General features: G+C 43.4%; 1 protein-coding gene across 1 annotated transcript in view; it reads right to left on the minus strand.

Moving 5' to 3' along the window:
- Positions 1-371: 371 nt before the first annotated feature.
- The window catches only part of LOC123771162 (uncharacterized), a 141,081-nt gene continuing 128,828 nt past the window's right edge, over positions 372-12,624 (minus strand). Inside the window, exon 10 of the mRNA XM_069309373.1 lies at positions 372-1,064. Within this exon, the coding sequence (XP_069165474.1) occupies positions 927-1,064 (138 nt within the window). The 3' untranslated portion in view covers positions 372-926. The remainder of the gene's footprint in view (positions 1,065-12,624) is intronic.

Genomic DNA, 12,624 nt, shown 5'->3' on the forward strand with positions numbered 1-12,624 from the left:
GAGGCACCCGGGACAGGAGGAGAGGCATGTGGTCCGGGAGAGGTTTGTGTTGATTCTTGGTATAAGGGACCAGACTTGCCTGTGTCTCTATATGGAGCTGAAGCCAACTCCACCAATAGTCCTTCTTGGCTGCTCTAACTCCATATAATATCTCAGTTGGCTCTCTGAAGTATTCACTTGGTCGTCTCTTGCTCTCTCATCATTTCAAGGTGTTGGTGTTGCTCATATTTTTCCATTTCATAATGAAACGGAATAATTTCGTACAAATGTTTAAATTATTATTTCTTGTCGGTTGGTATTTATGACTAAATATTCTTATCCGTATACAGTTTATTAGAGTAGTCAAAGGTTAATGTTGGAAGGAAACACACTGAAATTTTGTGATTTATTTAATTTTAATTACAAGCTTTACCTTAGTGCACTGGTTAGGCGTTGACTGCTTGCATTCTCTATTATAGTTTAGCATTAATATTTTACTTGAATTTGAGGACTTAAATTGTTAGTCTATTTATTGTTCTTGAGACACGAGACCGTTAGTAAGTACAATATTCTAACTCATAATAACTTGTGCACTGTTTTATGTTTAACTATATTATAATTCAAATAATTTTTTTATTTTTTTTTTATTTTTTTAATAATATGGCCCGGGTGAACTTATATTAAGGTTATATATTTGAGAGCCTTCTACTGCACTTATGTATAGGTTTATTTTGAGAGAAAGGCACACAATATCATCAGCCCTCACAGCCATATTAAGAAGATCTGGACACACAGGTTATGTTGAAGCTACTGTGAAATCTGTCATTTATCACTAGTGTAAGATCGAATTAGTCATCCTGATATCTGTAAATACAACCCAGGCTTACTCATTGGGATTCTGACTTGTATAAGAGTTTACACAATAAATTTTTCTGATCGCCTAAACGTTATGCCACAGCATTGAAGGATCCTACAAAGTTCAGGCGACGACCAGGACTATCAGAGTAGATCATGTTGCTAATCACTATGTTGTACTCTGGTGTGTTCCTTAGCTGAGTGTCCCCGTCAGGCAGGAGCAGCAACACCTGCAAGATAGAGTAGATACTTAGTTACTGTTGTACTCTGGTGAGTTCCTTAGCTGAGTGTCCCCGTCAGGCAGGAGCAGCAACACTTGCAAGAAAGAGGAATACTTAGAGGAATATTGCAAGAAATATGATACTTAGCCAGAGATTCTGATCTTGAAGATCACTTTGTCATACTGGAACTAGCAATGGTGGAAGCAGGAGAAAGTCAAGTGTGACTAAAATGGACTGATAAACGTTGGCTTCGCAAATATTGTAATAATATCTATGTCCATGATGAAAGATCAGATTAATGAAGTTCAGTATCAACCACGAACGTTTAAAGTTTTCTTGGCACACCAGATGTAACCAAGTACAGTAACCTTCACGGTATTCTTGGCACACCAGATGTAACCAAGTACAGTAACCTTCACGGTATTCTTGGCACACCAGATGTAACCAAGCACAGTAACCTTCACGGTATTCTTGGCACACCAGATGTAGCCAAGCACAGTAACCTTCACGGTATTCTTGCCACACCAGATGTAGCCAAGCACAGTAACCTTCACGGTATTCTTGGCACACCAGATGTAACCAAGCACAGTAACCTTCACGGTATTCTTGGCACACCAGATGTAACCAAGTACAGTAACCTTCACGGTATTCTTGGCACACCAGATGTAACCAAGCACAGTAACCTTCACGGTATTCTTGGCACACCAGATGTAACCAAGTACAGTAACCTTCACGGTATTCTTGCCACACCATATGTAACTAAGCACAGTAACCTTCACGGTATTCTTGGCACACCAGATGTAACCAAGTACAGTAACCTTCACGGTATTCTTGGCACACCAGATGTAGCAAAGTACAGTAACCTTCACGGTATTCTTGGCACACCAGATGTAACCAAGCACAGTAACCTTCACGGTATTCTTGGCACACCAGATGTAACCAAGTACAGTAACCTTCACGGTATTCTTGGCACACCAGATGTAGCCAAGCACAGTAACCTTCACGGTATTCTTGACACACCAGATGTAACCAAGTACAGTAATCTTCACGGTATTCTTGGCACACCAGATGTAACCAAGCACAGTAACCTTCACGGTATTCTTGGCACACCAGATGTAGCCAAGCACAGTAACTTTCACGGTATTCTTGCCACACCAGATGTAGCCAAGCACAGTAACCTTCACGGTATTCTTGGCACACCAGATGTAACCAAGTACAGTAACCTTCACGGTATTCTTGGCACACCAGATGTAACCAAGTACAGTAACCTTCACGGTATTCTTGGCACACTAGATGTAACCAAGCACAGTAACCTTCACGGTATTCTTGGCACACCAGATGTAACCAAGCACAGTAACCTTCACGGTATTCTTGGCACACCAGATGTAACCAAGCACAGTAACCTTCACGGTATTCTTGGCACACCAGATGTAACCAAGTACAGTAACCTTCACGGTATTCTTGGCACACCAGATGTAACCAAGTACAGTAACCTTCACGGTATTCTTGGCACACTAGATGTAACCAAGCACAGTAACCTTCATGGTATTCTTGCCACACCATATGTAACTAAGCACACTGCTATTTAAGGTATTCTTGGCACACCAGATGTAACTAAGCACAGTAACCTTCACGGTATTCTTGGCACACCAGATGTAACCAAGCACAGTAACCTTCATGGTATTCTTGCCACACCATATGTAACTAAGCACACTGCTATTTAAGGTATTCTTGGCACACCAGATGTAACTAAGCACAGTAACCTTCATGGTATTCTTGCCACACCAGATGTAACTAAGCACAGTAACCTTCATGGTATTCTTGCCACACCAGATGTAACTAAGCACAGTAACCTTCATGGTATTCTTGCCACACCAGATGTAACTAAGCACACTGCTATTTAAGGTATTCTTGCCACACCAGATGTAACTAAGCACACTGCTATTTAAGGTATTCTTGCCACACCAGATGTAACTAAGCACACTGCTATTTAAGGTATTCTTGCCACACCAGATGTAACTAAGCACACTGCTATTTAAGGTATTCTTGCCACACCAGATGTAACTAAGCACACTGATATTTAAGGTATTCTTGCCACGCTATATATAACTAAGCATATTGTAATGACTGAGGTCTGACAGAAGACCTACAATAGCACGTTGCACTTGCAATAGTCCACGTTGAGGTACCCACAGAGCTAACAAGACGACACCGACACGTCAGTGGCCGAGACAGTAGCATCAAGTAATGATCTCTCCCACTATGACACCTAGCATTATGGGTCGTCGTCCTCCTCAAACGACACTGGCTAGACGGCTTAGAACACTGGGGGGGGGAGGGGGGGGTGTCAGATGAACACGACGCAAGGCTGTGAAGCAGCTCATCCCTCGGGATGGTGTTGAGAATATGACGCAAGGCTGTGAAGCAGCTCTACTCTCGGGATGGTGTTGAGAATATGACGCAAGGCTGTGAAGCAGCACTATTCTCGAGATGGTGTTGTGAATTTGACGCAAGGCTGTGAAGCCGCTTAACCCACGGGATGGTGTTGAGAGTCAGTGAGTCAGGAAGTTCCGTGTTTAAGTCGTGTGAGAGAGAATATGGGGAAAAGAGGTTTGCTCGAAAGCCTATTTACCTGAATTTACCTGAGGGTCACTAACACTAGTAACAGCGAAGAGGACAGGAAGCCGGCGGCATGTCAAAGGTCTCTCCATTTGCCTTGAATGTAAATAATATATTAAACTAAGTTAAGTGTTACACACAGTCCTTTACGTTAAGAGAAAATCACTGCCACTAAAGCTTACCAAACAGGGCACTTGTCTCCCGCCACTTGTAAGGCCACACAATGATTCTTACTGAATACTCTGGTGATAACTCTTCTTGGCACAGTGTTGTGAACCTCCTGTGGCCTCGTCTGCCACAAAGTGAGAGTTATTCCTCACTTGATCCTTTGGTTAGCATAGTTTACCTTATGCGGAGAGTATTAGTGCCCTGGGGTCTGGTATTGGTGTTTACTCACAAATTAGTGCTGCATGCAATACTATTGAAATTATGTAAGGAGTTTAAGATGGTATAGCATGATGGAGGAAAGAGCGACACATGCTCGCTGAACTGTAGTCGACTGATAAGTCGCGCCAGCAAGTGGACTCGCACGGAAGGGGGAGTACCTTTCACGGAGCAGGCCAGCTGATGACTTTGGGGGGTTGAAGATATAATTCAATCATTTAATAGCTGGAAAGATATTATTTTGTTGTGGTAAACTTGCAGGTTCGTGTATAGGAGGTGTTTACACCTATTTGAGAACCAATTAATGGATGGTTCTGCTGTTAGTTTACTAGAAGATCAATTGGTAAGGAGGAATCTTGTCTGATTACAAGGGACATCAATTTGCAAAGTGATATATGGAGGATCGATTGGTCGTCTGTGTTTGTTTGTGAGAGGAATGTATATGTTGGTGTACTTGATGCAGAGAAAGAAGGTGAGAGTATTAATCCATTATTATTGATTTATATGTTGAAGCATTTATTAACAGAAGATTAACTATTTATTAAGACGACATGGAAGATTAACGACATTTATTGAGGCAACGATCTCTGATGATGACATAATGTTATATCCTCAGGTTATTGTTGGTGTATGGTATTTGAGGAGTTGAGTATTGGTTTGATATATATTTATCCGTGCCATAATTTTTTGACTTGATGTTTAACTGAATTTTTTTAAATGACTAAGAGAAGAGCCTCAAGTTGAGAACCCCGTCCAAGGCACCATCTAATCATTATATTATGAGTTCTTGTGTGTAATAAATGTCTGTTAGACAACTTTGTTTGCTCTTGTTCCCTGAGGGCTTTAGGGGAGAGAAAGTTGCTCTTGTTCCCTGAGGGCTTTAGGCGAAAGAAAGTTGCTCTTGTTCCCTGAGGGCTTTAGGCGAAAGAAAGTTGCTCTTGTTCCCTGAGGGCTTTAGGGGAGAGAAAGTTGCTCTTGTTCCCTGAGGGCTTTAGGCGAAAGAAAGTTGCTCCTGTTCCCTGAGGGCTTTAGGCGAAAGAAAGTTGCTCTTGTTCCCTGAGGGCTTTAGGCGAAAGAAAGTTGTTCTTGTTCCCTGAGGGCTTTAGGGGAGAGAAAGTTGCTCTTGTTCCCTGAGGGCTTTAGGCGAAAGAAAGTTGCTCTTGTTCCCTGAGGGCTTTAGGCGAAAGAAAGTTGCTCTTGTTCCCTGAGGGCTTTAGGCGAAAGAAAGTTGCTCTTGTTCCCTGAGGGCTTTAGGGGAGAGAAAGTTACTCCTCTTCCCTGAGGGCTTTAGGCGAGAGAAAGTTGCTCTTGTTCCCTGAGGGCTTTAGGGGAGAGAAAGTTACTCCTCTCCGCGCCGTGTTAAAGACGTGGTTCCATTTTAGCTGTGTGAGACTACGAGCCGCACCCGTCTCTAGCTCCTCCTGCCGAGCCTTGGTCCCGGGTAAGTACCACCGCCACACCCTGGTTCGTGTATCATGACACCGAGCCAGCCACCCCGTGGTCCAGCTGACCACGTGAGCGAAGTGGGAGGACGCCCATTTCACCACCTACTGCAGCAGCAAGTGGGGGAAAACGTATGGATGTGTGTGTGTGAATTAGACCGATCGGTGACAAAGGAGTAAATACCTGTTTCTCTTTTGTTGTGTTGTGTTAAACTTAGAAGCTGGCTTTGCAGTCAGTGTTCCGTCTTGACATTGTCCCTTTTAACACCTGTGAGGTGATGGGAAGTGGAGACGTGTGAGTTACACCTGTTCTAACGTCAATCAAGTTGAGGAGTGGGCCCAACTGTAAGTGAAGACGTGTGTACAGACACAATAGAGACACATTCAGTTGTGTGGAGTTGTGACAAAATATTTTACTGTATCTCCAAGAGTGGAGGAAAGTGATTTTATTATATTTCATTGCTCAGTGTACCGTGTATGTGATATCTTTTCAGAGCGTTCCAGTTCCGGCAGTGTAGTGCATAACGGGAGATTTCCCATGATGGTTACTTGTTATTTTTATATTATATATTGGCCAGCGCTTTTTTATACTGTTGTTTTGTGTTAGAGCCGTGAATTATTAGGACATAATTTGCTGAGGAAGTGTTTTTGCAAGTTGCCGAGGGCGGCAAAGTTGTACCGTGTTGTGAACTATTGACAGTGTGTCCTTGTTGTAATGCGTTGTGTACTGTGAAGGTTTCCGTGAGAATTTAAAGTCATTAACGTCACTGGAGGACATCATTGCTTAATGAGGTGTTGTGTTGTTGAACAACTTTTGTCAGTAACGTAAATTTGTGGGTGCAGTCCCCTGTCCGTGTGACAGTTGAGTACCCCTTGCTAATCTGTGTAATTAGCAGCAGTTACAGTGAGTTCACGCAGTGGTGAGGAATTGTCAGAAGGACGACTAACGTAGGGTTAACGAATTAACGGGCCGTCGTTAATTAAGTGATTGATTAACGTAAGGGGTTGACTACCTGTCATGGTCGGTCAGTTGAGCTGTCATAATTCGTTGGACGTATTGTATCTGTCTGTGAGCAGGGGATTAAGCACTAGAGTAGCTGATTAAAGTTAATTAGCACCTGCCACTTGGTGAATTCAAACAGTGTTAATGTTGTTGTTTATAAAGGGTGTAGAGTAGCCTTATGAAGTAAAGTAACAGAACCCTCGTTAAGGTAATTTTGTCATAAGACCGGAAAGACACCTGTCAATTGGATGACAGCAGTGTCTATCATAACTCGTCTGAATTATAGGCTGTTGGAGTGACAGTAATTAATTGGGAGTTACTCACTGAATGCTTGACGTCTCAAGTGTGATGTAATTAAAGGGCTTTCGAGTTATTGTGTCATTTGAGTGTCATTGAGACACGATTATGTTAACGTAATTGAATTGTTGCTGATCGCTGTTGACGCTCGATTAACATAATTGTTATTAAATTCAATTAGTGTACTTTTTAGTATTGTTTTTTGTCTTGAGAGACAAGTGTTAACGTAAGATTTTTATAGAGGGTCATCAGTGTTGGATCACCCACCTAGTTCCTTGGTACCTCGCTGGGAGGGCCGCGAGTGTCATTCAAGATTTGTGATTATATTATAATGCTCACTGTGAGGGCCGTGAGATATATTGAATGCCAGCTTGCATCACCAGTGGGCACCAGTCTGTTCAGTTAGTGTCATTATTCAGTCAGCGACGACGGGAAGGAGTCCGTGGGTCCACCAGGCTGTTGAATTATCTCTTGTTAAATGTGCCACTGGGAGACAGTACAGTAACGAAAACTCGTTGTTGTAGTAGTTCTAGATTTTTGTTGAATAAATTGATATTGTTCTTAGAAACGGTCGTTTAAGTTCAATCCCGCCACAATATTGTCCCACTTATCATGTTCTACAACGCCTTGCATGCTTATGTGTAAATTGAGTCTGTCCCTAGAGCTCGAGTCCGATTCATAGCACTACACTTCAAAGAAATAAGAAGTGAATTTCCGTCGGTTAACCTTTAATAGTTTTATCACTAGAAGAAGCCAGTGACCCAAGTGGACAGGTTTTCATCCGTGTGGTGGAAGCCTGGCGGTTTGCTCCCGCTTTTCCTATGGTCTCAGGCTTGAAGTTAAAATCTGCTAGTAAGCAGCTCTTTCTGTTTAAGGTCTGCCACCCATGCGAGGTAGTTACATTAAAGTAACATCAATAGGAAATATTTTTGAGAAAAAAAATTGTGAAAGTAAAAAAAAAACTCACATCAATCAAGTCACACACACACTGTCCAATTTGTAATAATTAATTACGTACAAACAATATAACTATGAACAATTGGCCACAGTTGTGTGATTCTGTGATCAGACACAGTGAAGCTGACTGGGCATTACCACTCAGATTTACGACCTGTCAAAGCAAAACGTTACCTTGGCTAGGAGACCTTACCTTGGCTAGGAGACCTTACCTTAGCTAGGAGACGTAACCTTGGGAAGGAGACATAACCTTAGCTAGGAGATGTTACCTTGGCAAGGAGGCCTCCATCCAGTTACTGTCGCTGGGGAAGTCTCACTTTAGCCAGAAGGTCGACTCCAATAAACCAGTCACTAGGTAATACGAACTCAAATATATATATATAACACTTACAATATTGGCTGACCTTTACCCATTCATCCAGACACGTGTACACGACACGTGTGATGTGTAAACTAGGTGATGTGTAACTAGGTAATGAGTAAACTACATAATGTGTAAACTAGGTGATGTGTAACTAGGTAATGAGTAAACTACATGATGTGTAAACTAGGTGATGTAGTTTAGCACTACATCACGCAGTTTGGCAGTTTAGCACACACTCACTCCTTGTCGTTTGCTGTGAATCCGTCTGCCCCTATCCTCGATTTCATTATCTGTTCCTTTACTGTTGTTTTTCTCCTGATGTGGTTGTGCAGCAATTTAGGTTGAGTCTTTGCCTTGCTTGCGATGTCATTTTCGTATTGTCTTTCTGTCTCTCTTCTCATCCTGACATATTCATTCCTGGCACTCTGGTGTCTTTCTCTGCTCTCTAGTGTCCTGTTATGTCTATAGTTTCTCCACACCCTTTTACTTTGCGGCTTAGCTAGCCTACATCTCTGATTAAACCAAGGGTTTCTCATCTTCATTTCGTTGTTTTCCTTTTGGACCGGGACAAACTTGTCTGCTGCCTTCTTACACTTCTGAGTGATGTAGTCTATCATGTCTTGGACCGTCTTTCCCCTGAGCTCTGTTTCCCATCAGTTAGGATTTTTTTTTTCTCTCATATTTTCCCTTTCGAAATGCCATCCTTTTATTTTCAGGTGCCTTCCTCGAGATCATTAACCCTTCTCCGACCAGATACTCAAACGTCAGTACACTGTGGTCGCTCATTCCTACTGGGGCCTCGAAACCGATTTCCTTTATGTCAGAGACGTTCAGAGTAAAGACTAGGTAGAGTTTCGCTGGTTCATCATTACCTCTCATTCTTATGGGTTCCCTGACATGGTGGCTTTGAAAATTTCTTAGCGCCACCTCCAATAGTTTAGTTCTCCATGTATCCTCTCCTCCATATGGTTCCTTGTTCTTCTAGTATATCCTTCCATTATTGAAGTCCCCCATGATGAGCAGATGGGATCATTTTCTACACGCAGCAGACGCTGCCCTCTCAATTAGAATGTTAACTGCTATGTTGTTGTTGTCATACTCTTGCCTGGGTCTTCTGTCATTTGGTGGAGGGTTATGTATCACTGCTACTACTACTCTTGGTCCTCCCATCCTCATGGTGCCTGTTATGTAGTCTCTGAATCCCTTGCTGTTTGGGATAACCATCTCCTTGAAACGAGATGGCTTGGGGGAGTGGGGGTAGAAGGGAGGACTTGGGGGGGGGAAGAGGAGGGGATGGGGTCATGGGGGACAGAAGAGGAGGGAGGGCTTGGGGGGTGGGGAGGATGGGAGGAAGGGCTTAGTGGGGTGAGGAAGAAGGGAGAGCTTAGGGGAGTGGGGGGAGATGGGAGGGCTTGGGGGGAGGAAGGAAGGTCTTGTGGAGAGGGGGGAGTGGGGAGAGGGTGCCCTAGGTGAGCACTTAGTGGGGGGCGTGCAGGGGTTGGGACAGGTAAGGCGTTTATTGGGAGGAAGGTGGGGGTGCTGCTCCTCTCATTGTGTCTGTTGAACTGATTGTAGAGGGTTCCCCACTCCCCTCTGGGATTGAGGGGATTGTGTGCAGAGGTTGTGGTTCTCTGATTCATTTCTTTCTCCCTGCTCTCCATTTTCATGGCTGCTTCCCTTGTTCTCTCGTCCTTTGTCATATCCTTCTGCAGGAATACTTTTGTGAACTTCGGTACATATACTAGTCCACTCTTTCTTGCTAACAGGTCCTCTTGTGTGTTCTTGCTTGTGAATACTACCTTTATCAATCAGTCTCTGGCCTTGTTGTACTGTCCAAGTCCGAAAACCTTTTCAATATTCTTGTCAGCCCTCTCCATCTTTACCTCTTTAAGGATCTCATTAACTGCGTTTTTGTCCTAGTCTCTCCACTCTGCTGGACTGCTCCCTGTTTGCTCCTACTACTACTACTGCTGCTCTTTTTTGCTCTATCAGCCTGCTAATACATCTAGCTGCTTCCTGAGAAGAAGAACATGACAACTTCCCTTACTGCAGACTTACTTCAGGGTTCTTTTTCAACAAGTCTGCAAATGAGGGTTGTATTGTAGAAGTCTCCTCTACAGGAACATTACCATCTCCCAAAGAGGTGGTTTGTGTCTGGTATTGAGTAGGATTCTCTTAGAGGCTTCTTATTTCCTCCTTTGCTGCCTTCAGTTCATCCCGCAGGTTGGTTACTTTCTCACTCATTTCCCTCAGTTTTTTCCTGAATTGACTCCACATTTGTTCGATTGTTTCCCTAATTCAGGCATTCTGTCATCATATCTTCATTTGAAACTGTGTATGGAGTCAGCCTTCACCACATCACTGCTTAATGCATTCCATCTGTTAAATACTCTGACACTGAAAAAAAATTCTAATGTCTCTGTGGCTCATCTGGGTACTCAGTTTCTACCAGTGTCCCATGGTTCGTGTTCCACCCGTGCTAAAGAGTTTGTCTTTGTCAACCCTGTCAATTCCCCTTAGAATTTTGTAGGTGAATATCAATGCTTCCCTTACTCCTCTGTTTTCCAGGGACGTGAGGAGCAGCTCCCTTATCTTTTCCTCGCAGTTCATACCTCTCAGGTCTGGAGCTACTCTGGTGGCTTACCTCTGAATCTTCTCTAACTTAGTCTTGCGTTTAACTAGGTATGGACTCCAGGCTGGAGCTGCATATTCCAGGATTGGTCTGACATAGGTGGATTACAGTGTCCTGAACGATTCCTTACACAATTTTCTAAATGCAGTTCTTATGTTGGCCAATCTAGTATTACCGCTGATGATGTTCTTTTGATGTGGGTCTCTGGGGACAGGTTCGGTGGGATATCAACCTCCCACCCACCAGATCTTCCTCTCTGTTTAATTCTTGCAAGATCTCACCTCCCAGATGGTACCGTGTGTTCAGCCTTCTGCTCCCTTCGCCTAATTTTATTGCTTTGCACTTTCCTGAGGTGAATTTTAGTAGCCATTTTCTAGATCATTCCTCCAGTTTGTCCATGTCGTCCTGTAATCTCTGTCTATCTTCATCTGTCTTTATTCTTCTCATAATTTTTGCATCATCAGCAAACATTGAGAGGAATGAGTCTGTACCCTCTGGAAGATTGTTTTCATATATTAGAAACAGAATGGGTCCAGGTACAGAGCCTTGTGGGACTCTGCTCGTGACATCTCGCCATTCTGATGTCTCCCCCCTTCACAGTTAATCATTGTTTACTGTTGCTTAGATACTCTCTAATCCACTGGAACACTTTATCTTCTACTCTTTCCTGTTGCTCCAACTTTTGTAGCATCTTTTTATGGGGTACTGTGTCAAAGGCTATCTGACAGTCCAAGAAAATGAAGTCTTCCCAGCCATCTCTTTCTTGCCTAATTTTTGTCGCTTGGTCATAGAAATCCATTAAACCTTTGAGGCACGATTTACCGTCTCTGAACCCATGTTGGTGGTGTGTTACAAAGCTTTTTCCCTCCAGATGCTTTACGAGTCTTTTCGGCACGATCTTCTCCATCACTTTCCATGGTATACAAATTAGAAAAACTGGCCTGTAGTTCAGTGCCTCTTGCCTGTCAAGAGGCCCTCTCTGTATATTGGGACTCCATTAGCTGTCTTTTAGCTTTTCGGTAGGTCTCCTGTTTCCAGTGAACTGTTACACACCATAGAGAGTGGCACACTCAGTGCTTTTGCACCTTCTTTTAGTATCCACGGTGAGATTCTGTCAGGGCCAACAGGTTTTGTCACGTTCAGCTCAAAAAGATTCCTTTTGACCTCATCACTGAAGAGGTCAAAATCCAGCAAGGTTACTTGGTTTGTCTCCCCTCATCTAGTGCAGGGGGTCTCTCCTTGTTCTATTGTGAAGAGCTCCTGGAATCTCTTGTTGAGTTCATTACACGCCTCCTTGTCATTCTCAGTGTATCTGTTCCCTCCTTTTCTCAGTTTCATCACTTGTTCATTCACTGCTGTTTTCCTCCTGATGTGGCTGTTTTGGTTGGGTCTTATCATTACTCGCGATGTCATTTTCATACTGTCTCTCCCTGAAAGGGAGCAGCCACCACCTGAGGTCCACTGTGTGTGTGTGTGTGTGTGTGTGTGTGTGTGTGTGTGTGTGTGTGTGTGTGTGTGTGTATTCACCTAGTTGTATTCACCTAGTTGTGTTTGCGGGGGTTGAGCTTTGTTCTTTCGGCCCGCCTCTTAACTGTCAATCAACTGTTTACTAACTACACTAACTACTTTTTGTTTTCACACCACACACACACACACACACACCAGGAACCAGCCCGTGACAGCTGACTAACTCCCAGGTACCTATTTACTGCTAGGTAACAGGGGCATTCAGGGTGAAAGAAACTTTGCCCATTTGTTTCTGCTTCGTGCGGGAATCGAACCCGCATGTGTGTGTGTGTGTGTGTGTGTGTGTGTGTGTGTGTGTGTGTGTGTGTGTGTGTGTGTGTGTGTATGTGTATGTGTATGTGTAT

Source organism: Procambarus clarkii, chromosome 65, assembly GCF_040958095.1.
Source record: "Procambarus clarkii isolate CNS0578487 chromosome 65, FALCON_Pclarkii_2.0, whole genome shotgun sequence".
NCBI classification, from domain to species: Eukaryota; Metazoa; Arthropoda; class Malacostraca; order Decapoda; family Cambaridae; genus Procambarus; species Procambarus clarkii.